Source organism: Rana temporaria, chromosome 4 (assembly GCF_905171775.1).
Source record: "Rana temporaria chromosome 4, aRanTem1.1, whole genome shotgun sequence".
NCBI lineage: Eukaryota > Metazoa > Chordata > Amphibia > Anura > Ranidae > Rana > Rana temporaria.
Genome location: NC_053492.1, coordinates 11,855,826 through 11,867,551, shown reverse-complemented (window position 1 = coordinate 11,867,551; position 11,726 = coordinate 11,855,826). Strand labels below are relative to the sequence as shown.

At 46.5% G+C, this 11,726-nt stretch overlaps 1 protein-coding gene across 1 annotated transcript; it reads right to left on the bottom strand.

Moving 5' to 3' along the window:
- Positions 1–3,731: 3,731 nt before the first annotated feature.
- Positions 3,732–6,563, bottom strand: LOC120935523 (zinc finger protein 260-like). The gene is made up of 2 exons (XM_040347573.1): positions 6,496–6,563; positions 3,732–5,301 (listed from the first exon to the last, which is right to left on the bottom strand). Exons 1-2 carry the CDS (start codon positions 6,561–6,563, stop codon positions 3,732–3,734), a joined length of 1,638 nt encoding a protein of 545 aa, XP_040203507.1.
- Between the last annotated feature and the right edge of the window lie 5,163 nt (positions 6,564–11,726).

The window sequence follows — 11,726 nt, the reverse complement described above, 5'->3', positions numbered from 1 at the left end:
TTGAAAGTGAAAGTGACTTTTGTGAAAACGAGCCGCTACGCCGGCAAGTACATTTAAACCTGCGGGAGGTTTTTTTGTGTACTGCGCATGCGTGAGCGGCAAATTCGGGCACTTACGCACGCCGCTTCACTACGCCGGCAAAATATTTGTAAATATCAAGCGGCGTAGCTGCCTTTGCGCGGCCTGAAGCTTCGCACATGAATGCCCGAAACGTTTTCAGCTTACGCCGATATGGAAGGGGAACTCCGCGCCAAATAAAAAAAAAAAAAAAATGGCGTGGGTTCCCCTTCAGGGGCATATCAGGCCCTTAGGTTTGGTATGGATTGTAAGGGGGAAAACCTACACCAAAAAAAAACGGCATGGGGGTTCCCCCAAGATCCATAACAAACCCTTATCCGGGCACGCCGCCTGGCCGGACAGGAATGGGGGTGGGGACGAGTGAGTGCCCCCCCCCTCCTGAGCCATACCAGATCGCATGCCCTCAACATGGGGGAGTGTGTGCTTTGGGCAGGGGGGCACTCTTACCCATTCACCTGGGGGAAAAATGTAAAGTAAAAAAAAAAAACACACTACACAGATTTTTTAAGTAATTTATTAGTCAGCTGGGGGGTCTTCTGTCAGCCCCCACCCTTTCTTCTTTAAGCTCTTTTACAAGGGGGGGTAGGCCCAGACTTCACCGCTGTGTTCCCTCTTCTGCCAGGCTCCACCGGGGGGCCCGGACTTCAACCACCGCCTTCTGCCAGGCCCCCTCCCCCTTTAAGCTCTTTTACATGGGGGGGGGGGGGGGGGCCCGGTCTTCTCTGCCGTTTTCTGCCGGGGGGGGGGACCGGACTTCACGCTGTCTTTTGCCGGGGCCCCCTCACCCCTTCTTCTTTTAGCTCTTTTACAAAGGGGGAGGGTAGGCCCGGTCTTCTCTGCTGTCTTCTCTCTTCCCTCTTCTGCCGGGCTCCACCGCGGGGGCCAGGTCTTCTCCGCTGTCTTGTTCCTTCTTCTCTTCCAGCGATGTTGACACAACGAGCTCTCCTGCTGTAATGCCGTCTGAGCGTTGCGCAACGACTTATATAGGCATGGGGCGTGGTCACCGGGTGATGCCACCCGGCGACCCCACCCTTTGTTACATCACATTCCCACGCCCCATGCCTATATAAGTCGTTGCGCAAAGCTCAGACGGCATTACAGCGGGAGAGCTTGTCGTATCAACATCGCTGGAAGAGAAGAAGGAACAAGACAGCGGTGGAGCCCGGCGGAAGAGAGAAGACAGCGGAGGAGACCGGGCCCAGCAGAAGAGGGAACAGAGAAGACCGCCGCCCCCCCCCCCCCAGCAGAAGACAGCCGAGAAGACCGGGCCTACCCCCCTTTGTAAAAGAGCTTAAAGAAGAAAGGGGGAGGGGGCCCCGGTAGAAGACAGCGTAAAGTCCGGTCCCCCCCCCCCCCCCCCAGCAGAAAACGGCGAAGACCGGGCCTACCCCCCCCCCCCCCTGTAAAAGAGCTTGGAGGGGGCCCAGGGGAAGGCGCCGGTTGAAGTCCGGGCCCCCCGGTGGAGCCCGGCAGAAGAGGGAACATAAGGGTTTGGTTTAGATCTTGGGGGGAACCCCCACGCCATTTTTTCGGTGTAGGTGTTCCCCTTACAATCCATACCAAACCTAAGGGCCTCATATGCTCCCGAAGGGAAACCCACGCCTAACAGCAATAATTCCATAACCAGGGAATTATCCAGGTCACAACAATAATGTCATGGAGTCTCTATGTACATATAAGTTCTAGTTTTCTGATACTCAAAGTCCTGAGGTACAATCAGCTCTTCTGCTGCACAGTGCTAGAGGTGCTCACTGCACCATAGTGCATTCCAGTCAGCTGAAATAACTCTGCAACTCCCATGCAGTAACCAGTACGCCAGTCCACCGCATAAGTAGTAGGCGGCAAGGTTCTTGGCAGCAAATCCCTTAGAGGTTCACTATAATATCCACAGCAAAACCAAGCTCTCACCAGCACCGTTGGTCTTTGACAATTGGCACATACTAAGCACAGCCGCTCAGCATCATCCACATTCCCCAGAGCGAAGCAGCCTCTGTGGGCAAGCCACAATCCTGTGCCCATCATCAGCTCCCCATCATGCCCCCCACAATATATCTCTACTGGGCACTATCTTCACCCAACATCCAAAAAAACAAATGCACGCTACCAGAACAGTTTAAATGTAGAACAAAGCTGCCTAACACGCTTGTCGCTGAGAACCACACACAATCTTCAACAAGTTCATGGTTAACTGGAACAGCCACTATCCACAGCTGGGGAGCATGGAGACTGCAGATGAACAATCAAGCTCCATTCACAGGCCAGTTCAGAGGAAGATCAAGGATTTCAGGGTTCTGTCTATAGCACCGAGTAGTCCAGCAGCCAGTCCTGGATGGCTCCAGGGGTATGGTTTCCATTGATTTAAAATGTAAAATGCCATATTTGGCCACTAGTGGGAGCCAATTTCTAAAATACTTAGTGCCATCGAATAGCCAAATTTGGCATTCTCTTTTTAAGTTGTTGTTGAATATTGTTGGTTTAATAAAAGTACAGTGGAACCTTGGATTACGAGCATAATCCGTTCCAGTAGAATGCTTGTAATCCAAAGCACTTGCGTATCAGCGAGTTTCCCCATAGAAGTCACTAGAAACGAAAATAATTTGTTCCACATTGACTTCTATGACATGCAAAACTGCATGTGGCCAGAGGTGGGGGCGCCGGAGAGAATCAGAAATACTCGGAGACCGTTGGGCTGCATTCGGAAACCCTTGGAAAGGAAGTATTTCTGAACAGCTCCGGCGCCCCCGCACCTCTGGCCAAATGCGGGGGCGCCGGAGCTGTTCAGAAATACTTCCTTTCCACTCCCCTGGACTACAGGAGAGTCAGGACGCCCACTAACACACAGCTCCTTTCTCTATCTGCAATGTAGAGAGCGTCCTGACTCTCCTGTAGTCCAAGGGAGGGGGGCGAGCACGACACTCCACACCAGGGAGAAAGCTTCACATTACTGTGTGGAGTTACAGGCAGAAGAACAGGAAGTGAGGCTTTCTCAGAAGAAATAAGGACATTTAAAAGCAAAATGGAAGGATGAGGTAAGTGAAGGAGGACTGCACTAAGGGGGAAAAAAAAATTGTACCTTTACAACCCCTTTAATTAACACAGTGATTGCCTATGATGGGCAGCTACATTTAGGCATTTTGCCTGAACCTCCCCCCCCACCAACAGGAAAAAGAGCAATACCGCATTATGTCCATAGATGGAGCCAAAGATTATAGGAAATCACTGCATGAAATAAAAAATTACCAACATTTGTCACAGCTGCTCAAATGCTGATCACAGTCTTGAACTATTTTTTTTTTTTTTAACTAGACCTCTAAGCGTTTGTGAAAGGGTACACCACAAAATTTACCAAGAAAGGTTATTGACTCTATTTTTATTTTTATACTGTTATCAATAGCCAACACGGTACAACACTTCATCCATGTCTTTGGTGATCTCTGATCTCCTTATGAAGTGTTTCTTACATGATGAAGATCAGCCATGGAGTATATCTGAGGTGTATATCAGTGTGTGCTTCTTCCCCCACATGAGAGCTGTGATGTCCAGCAACATTCATATAGAAGACATTTCCCGCACTCAAGGCACTAATACACCTCAAGGGTTGTGTGGGATCCCTGATGTACAGGAAGACAGGACTTCAGTGACTAACAATTCCCTCACTCAGGACAAGAAAGTAACTTCTTCCTCATGTGAGATCTCTGATGTTTGGAAACACCAGACTTCTCTAAAAAACATTTCCCACACTCAGGACAGGAATACGGCTTTTCCCCCGTGTGAGATCTCTGATGTGAGACAAGTCCTGATTGTTGTGCAAAACATTTCCCGCACTCAGAGCAGGAAAACGGCTTCTCGCCTGTGTGCGATCTCTGATGACTACGAAGATGCCACTTTTCTGCAAAACATTTTCTGCACTCAGGACAGGAGTAGAGCTTTTCCTCTGTGTGATATTTCTTATGTCTGGAAAGATGGGGCTTCTGTGAAAAACATTTCCCGCACTCAGGACAGGAATACGGCTTTTCCTTCGTGTGAGACCTCTGATGTATGGCAAGTTCTTGTTTTTGTATAAAATCTTTTCCGCACTCAGAACAGGAATACGGCTTTTCCTTCGTGTGAGACCTCTGATGTATGGCAAGTTCTTGTTTTTGTATAAAACCTTTTCCGCACTCAGAACAGGAATACAGATTCTCACCTGTGTGCAATTTCTGATGTTTATGAAAATAGGACATGTCTGAAAAACATTTTCCGCACTCAAGACAGGAATAGGGCTTTTCCCCCTTGTGAGATCTCTGGTGTCTGTAAAGACTGGACTTCTGTGAAAAACATTTACCGCACTCAGGACAGGAATGCGGCTTTTCCTCTGTGTGAGACATCTGATGTGAGACCAGAACTGATTTTACTGCAAAACATTTTCCACACTCAGAACAGGAATACGGCTTCTCACCTGTGTGTGATCTCTGGTGAACTTGAAGATTGGACTTCTGTGTAAAAGATTTCCCGCACTCATTACAGGAAAAACGTTTCTCAGCTCTGTGCAATCTCCGATGATGATTAAGACCGGACATCTGTGAAAAACATTTTCCACACTCAGGACAGGAAAATGGCTTCTCCCCTGTGTGAGATCTCTGATGTCTGACAAGTTCAAATTTGTGTACAAAAGATTTCGAGCACTCAGAACAGGAATACGGCTTCTCACCTGTGTGTGATTTCTGATGATTTTTGAAAGTGGACCTTCTTGTAAAACATTTCCCGCACTCATTACAGGAATAACGTTTCTGATCTGTGTGCAATCTCTGATGATGATTAAGACCGGACTTATCTGAAAAACATTTTCCACACTCAGGACAGGAAAATGGCTTCTCCCCCGTGTGACATCTCTGATGTGTGACAAGTGAAGATTTTTGTAAAAAAGATTTCGAGCACTCAGAACAGGAATACGGCTTCTCCCCCACATGAGACCTTTGATGTGTGACAAGATCAGATTCATTTACAAAACATTTCCTGCACTCAGGACAGGAAAATGGCTTCTCCTCTATGTGAGTTCTCTGATGTCTGTAAAGATGGGATGTATGTGAAAAACATTTCCCGCACTCCAGGCAGAAATACGGCTTCTCCCCTGTGTGAGATCTTTCATGCAAATTAAGTTGGGATTTAAATTGGAATCCCTTCCCGCACTCAGTACAGGGAAACCTCTGATTTGTTGGAAGGACGGCACTGTCCCTCACAGTCTGAGGTTCCTCAACATAAGAGGAATACGATGGTCCATCTACACTGTGTGGTGCCGGATGGACATTTGAGGTAGTCGGGTTTTCTCCTGGACTATACTGTGTGATGTCCTCATCTTCTACTTTACAGTCTGGAGACAAAGTGAGACAATCCTCTGAGGTTTTCCTCATCTCCCGTCCATCTACTAAAATAGAGATAAAAAAGATTATTACTATTGAGGAATTGGAAACTGCTCTGCTGCAAGTGAAAAGTGATTATGATGCTAACCCCGACTCACACACACGAGAAGCATGGCTGTATAAATGCAGAGAGTATGAGCTCCAGTTATTATGCCGCGTACACACGGTCGGTTTTCCATTATGAAAAAAAACAAAGTTTTTCCAACTTCATCATTAAAAACGATGTTGCCCACACACCATCGTTTTTGAAAAATGATGAACAAAGCGCGGTGACGTACACCACGTACGACGGCACTCTAAAGGGGAAGTTCTATTCGCCTTTGGGCTGTTTTTAGCTGATTCCTTGTAAGTAAAAGACGATTCGCGCTTTTTTGTCTGTTACAGCGTGATGAATCTGCTTACTCCATTATGAATGATAGTTTTACCTGAACGAGCACTCCCGTCTCATAACGCGCTTCTGGGCATGTGCGGGTTTAAAACGTCGTTTTTGCCCACACATGATCATTTTTTACAACACGAAAAACGACATTTTGAAAAACAACATGAAAAAATGCAGCGTGTTCGAATTTTTTTTTGTCGTTTTTCAGAAGCTGGAAAACTATGAAGCCCACACACGATCATTTTAAATGACGTTTTAAAAAAAACTTCGTTTTTTTTCCATGCAGAAAAATTATCGTGTGTACGTGGCATTAGACCTTACTAAAAAGAAGATGCTTTATGATACCCCAAAAAAATAAAACTTTTGCACATGGTAACAAAGCTGACCGTTTACTTGCTTACTTAGCTAGGCCTGAATCCATCCCCACTTCTATTCTCCGTATTCAATTATCTACTAGGCCGATTGGCACTGCCCCTCATGAGATTCTGGATGCTTTCCTGTCTTTATACCGTTCTTTATGCTACCACAGCTCAATACTCTGATAAACAATTATGTGAGTATTTGGCTCAGGTATCTCTTCCTTCTTGTAGATGTGGGGAATTGGATGCACCCATTTCCATTGAGGAGATTGTGCCTTGCCATGTCACAACTGCCTGCTCACAAAACTCCAGGCCTCGATGGCTTCCATCTATGTGGGAAGTGTTCATTGTTCTTCTTTCGAAACCTCACAAAGCTCCTCTTAAATTTGACTCCTAAAATGCCAATTTCCCTAATTAATGTGGATGTAAAGATTTTATGTAAAAAGTGTAAGTATTGGCAAAATTGATTGAGTAAGGTGGTTGTGAACTTGGTGAACTTTCCCAGCCCCTTCTCGGCCGTCTAGTGAAAGACAACATGGCGGACACTCGGCAAGTGGCAACCTCAAGCCAAGAGCGAACCCAGGCGGTACCACACACCAGATCCCGGAGATTTGAGGAGATGGTGGAAATGGTGGCAATATTGAGGAGGGAGGATTATGATGCTAAACATGGCCCATACAAATACCCTAATAAGGTGAAGGCCCAAATAATGGACAAAGTGGTCAAAACTCTATACCACAAATTTGGGGTGCGCAGGTCCAAGGAACAGCTCCGCAAAAGATGGTCTGACATAAAATTGAGGGAGCCATAGCAATACCAGAAAATAAAATGAGTCATTAGAAAAAGTCAGTCATTTTCCTGTGTACTCAGATTAGTATTAATATCATGGTGCTGCATGTGCTTTTTCTTTCATGTAGTACAGTTCAAGATGTCAAGTTTCATGTTTGTGGGCACAATAATTGGTCGTATTAATCGTCGTTCAATCGCTCACTAATAATTAAATACGATCTTTTTGTCTGATACAGTGTTTTAGAAATTTCATCATGCCTATTTAGGCATGGACAAATGTAGTTAACACTGTATCAGACAAAAAGATCGTATTTTATTATTAGTGAGCGAATGAACGATGATTCATACGACCAATTATTGTGCCCACGAACATGAAACGACATCTTGAACTATATGTGAATTTTTTATTTTTTTTGTGTAGATGTGTTCTTAACTATATTTAACTAATCTAACTGAATTCAATATACAGTAAGGAGAGTATGCTCAGCAGTTGGTTACACATGGACTCAGTAGCACAAGTGTTGGCCACAAGAACAACCCATTTAGGGTGTCACACACAGGTGATCCAATGGATACAATTATGTGTTCAGGTTAGAAGTATTGACAAAACAGACAATTGTACCACACTTACAAAAAGAATGATTCATATTCCTCTTTCAGGCCTCAAATCTTTTTGACTCAAGTATCCCTTTTGTTACAATCCCATAGGGCGACAAAGAGCTTCCAGACAGGAGCCTAGGAACCCCACACCTCCTACCCAAGACCCACCCCCGCGGGATTTGTGGAGGAAGAAGCGGAGGAAGGAGAAAGTGGCACCAAAAAAGGTCAGTGTCATACACCACAGCTGCAGGTAATAGATGTACGCCTGCATATTTATAATACATGGTGTGTTTCCAAATTTTAGGAGCTTTTCTGGCTGCAGACCGATTTGATTCGCACAGCGCCCAGATGCTAATTGGCGAGGTGATGGCCTGCTCTGCTGACCTGGATGACATCAACACAAGCTTGGTGCATATAAGGGAAAAAGACAAAGCGGGTGGAGCAAAGGATTAACCACTTCCCGCCCCGGCCTATAGCCGATTTACGTCCGGGAAGTGGTTATGAAATCCTGACAGGACGTTCTAGAACGTCCTGCAGGATTTCATGCCGCGCGCCCGTGGGGGCGCGCATCGCGGCGATCGGTGATGCGGGGTGTCAGTCTGACACCCTGCATCTCCGATCTCGGTAAAGAGCCTCCGGCGGAGACTCTTTACCACGTGATCAGCCGTGTCCAACCACGGCTGATCACGATGTAAACAGGAAGAGCCGACGATGGCTCTTCCTCACTCGCGTCTGACAGACGCGAGTAGAGGATAGCCGATCGGCGGCTCTCCTGACAGGGGGGGGTTAGCGCTGATTGTTTATCAGCGCAGCCCCCCCTCGGATCGCCACACTGGACCACCAGGGATGCCCACCCTGGAGCAAATGCCAAAAAAAAAAAAAAAAAAAAAGTCTAAAAAATAAATAAAAAAAAAAGCATAAAGAAAAAAGATGCCAGTCAGTGCCCACAAATGGGCACTGACTGGCAACCTGGCAAAAATCAGTGCTGCCACCCCAGTGTCCATCAGCGCCACCCCAGTGTCCATCAGCGCCACCCCAGTGTCCATCAGCGCCACCCCACAGTGCCCATCCATGCCCAGTGCCCACCTATCAGTGCCCATCTGTGCCACCCATAAGTATCCATCAGTGCCGCCCATGAGTGCCCATCTGTGCCGCCTATGTGTGCCCATCAGTGCCGCCTATGTGTGCCCATCAGTGCCGCCTATGTGTGCCCATCAGTGCCGCCTATGTGTGCCCATCAGTGCCGCCTATGTGTGCCCATCAGTGCCGCCTATGTGTGCCCATCAGTGCCGCCTATGTGTGCCCATCAGTGCCGCATACCAGCGCCGCCAATCAGTGCCACCTCATCTGTGCCCGTCAGTACTACCTCATCGATGTCCATCAGTGCCATCTCATCGGTGCCCATTAGTGCCGCCATATCAGTGCCCGTAATTGAAAGAGAAAACTTATTTACAAAAAAATTAACAGAAAAAAATAAAAACATATTTTTTTTTCCAAATTTTCAGCCTTTTTTTAGTTGTTGCGCAAAAAAAAAAAAATCGCAGAGGTGATCGAATACCACCAAAAGAAAGCTCTATTTGTGGGGAAAAAAGGACGCCAATTTTGTTTGGGTACAGTGTAGCATGACCGCGCAATTGCCATTCAAAGTGTGACAGTGCTGAAAGCTGAAAATTGGCTTGGGCGGGAAGCTGCGTAAGTACCTGGTATGGAAGTGGTTAAATATGTGATTGATGTTCTTGGGAGGGTTAAAGAAAAAAAAAAAAAAGTTAATATTTTACACTTTTAATTTTGTTTGTTGGTAATGTTTTATTTGTATTTTAAAAAAATAATGTCATTTTTTAGAGTCAGAATTTTTAGTTTTACGTGCTTAAACGCATTAACAATGTCAAACTTGAAAAAAGTTACATTGTTCATGCGTTTTAACAAGAACATTTTTTTTTAGATTCTAATAAAAAAAAAAAATTGATGCACAATCAAAATTTTTGGGATTATCTAAAAAAAAATAAAACGTTTTGACCCAAAAAAAAAATAATAATAATATATATATATATTATATATATATATATATATATATATATATATATATATATATTTTTTTTTTTTTTTTTTTTTTTTAAAGACACATTTAAAATGTGAAATAAAAAAAATGTTATACTCATATAATATCAATTTTGCCTAAAAGAACAAATAAATATTTGTAGTGTTTACATTGACAATGATGGGTATTTAGTAAAGGAAAATACACATGGCACTAGGATAACCTAGGAGAAAGATAAAAAGAAACCCAAATTAGAAAAACAAAAAAACAAAAAAAAAAAAAACTTTTTCATGGCTAGAAAACGGTCGTCTAATCAGAACAAACTAAAAGAACGCACTGAAAAACAGCAAGGCCTCTGAAGAACGTCCTGAAAAACAGTAACGAGCGGACAAGAACGCAATGCAAAAAACAGATACGAACTGACTACAAGCACTGAAAGACAGATACAAACCCACAAGCACAAACTGAACACCAGAAAACGATCTTTAAAGCACGAAGACTGAAAAGCGCGAATCGCCTCTCACTAGGGTTGTCCCGATACCACTTTTTTAGGACTGAGTACAAGTACCGATACTTTTTTTCAAGTAGTCGCCGATACCGAATACCGATACTTTTTTTAAAATGTGTCCCCAAATGCAGCGATGTCCCCCCACAGATGCAGCCATGTATCCCCCCATCCAGCCATTGTCTCCCCCAATGAAGCCATTGTCACCCCCCATGCAGCCATTTTCACCCCCCATGCAGCCATTGTCACCCCCCATGCAGCCATGTATCCCCCCATCCAGCCATTGTCTCCCCCCATCCAGCCATTGTCACCCCCCATCCAGCCATTGTCACCCCCCATCCAGCCATTGTCACCCCCCATCCAGCAATGTATTCCCCCAGCCATTGTCTCCCCCCATCCAGCCATTGTCACCCCCCATGCAGCCATTGTCTCCCCCCATGCAGCCATTGTCTCCCCCCATCCAGCCATTGTCTCCCCCCATCCAGCCATTGTCACCCCCCATGCAGCCATTGTCACCCCCCATCCAGCCATTGTCACCCCCCATGCAGCCATGTATCCCCCCCATCCAGCCATTGTCTCCCCCCATGCAGCAATGTATCCCCCCATCCAGCCATTGTCACCCCCCATCCAGCAATGTATTCCCCCAGCCATTGTCTCCCCCATCCAGCCATTGTCACCCCCCATGCAGCCATTGTCATCCCCCATCCAGCCATTGTCACCCCACATGCAGCCATTGTCACCCCCCATGCAGCCATTGTCACCCCCCCATGCAGCCATTGTCACCCCCCCATGCAGCCATTGTCACCCCCCATCCAGCGTCTCCCCCCATCCAGCCATTGTCTCCCCCCATCCAGCCATTGTCTCCCCCCATGCAGCCATTGTCTCCCCCCATGCAGCCATTGTCTCCCTCCATCCAGCGTCTCCCCCCATGCAGCCATGTCCCGCTTACCTGCATCCCCGCTGCCGCCGACTGTGTAATACGCCGGGAACATTACAACTTTGAATCGCTATAATGATTGGCACCGCGCTGCGTATAGACACTCCCCCTCGCTCGGGATTGGACAGTTCACCCGAGCGAGGGGGAGTGTCTATGCGCGGTGCGAATCATTACAGCTATTCAAAGCTGTAATGTTCCCGGCGTATTACACAGTCGGCGGCAGCGGGGATGCGGCGAATGGCGGCGGGATGCGGCGTCACGGCGACGGCGGCGGGGGGGGGGGTAGGTATTCTATATTGGTATCGGGGGTATTTGCGGGAGTACGAGTACTCCCGCAAATACTCGGAATCGGTACCGATACCGATACTAGTATCGGTATCGGGACAACCCTACCTCTCACCAAACTTTTACTTACACGCGGTAACACAAAATCAGCAAAAGCAGCCCCAAGGGTGGCGCCATCCGCATGGAACTTCCCCTTTATAGTGCCGTCGTATGTGTTGTACGTCACCGCGCTTTGCTAGAGCATTTTTTTTTTCCTCGATCGTGTGTAGGCAAGGCCATTTTAATAATCGGGTTGAAAAAACGTCGTTTTTTCTGGACCGTTAAAAACATAGGGCCAGATTCACGTAGATCGCCGCA

What these genes read in the sequence shown, in the direction of transcription:
- LOC120935523 (XM_040347573.1), bottom strand. Translation starts at nt 6,563, where the DNA reads ATGAACACTTCCCACATAGATGGAAGCCATCGAGGCCTGGAGTTTTGT. An exon ending in GAGCAGGCAGTTGTGACATG is followed by an intron (nt 5,302 to 6,495) that starts GCAAGGCACAAT and finishes TGAGGAACCTCA; the next exon opens with GACTGTGAGGGACAGTGCCG.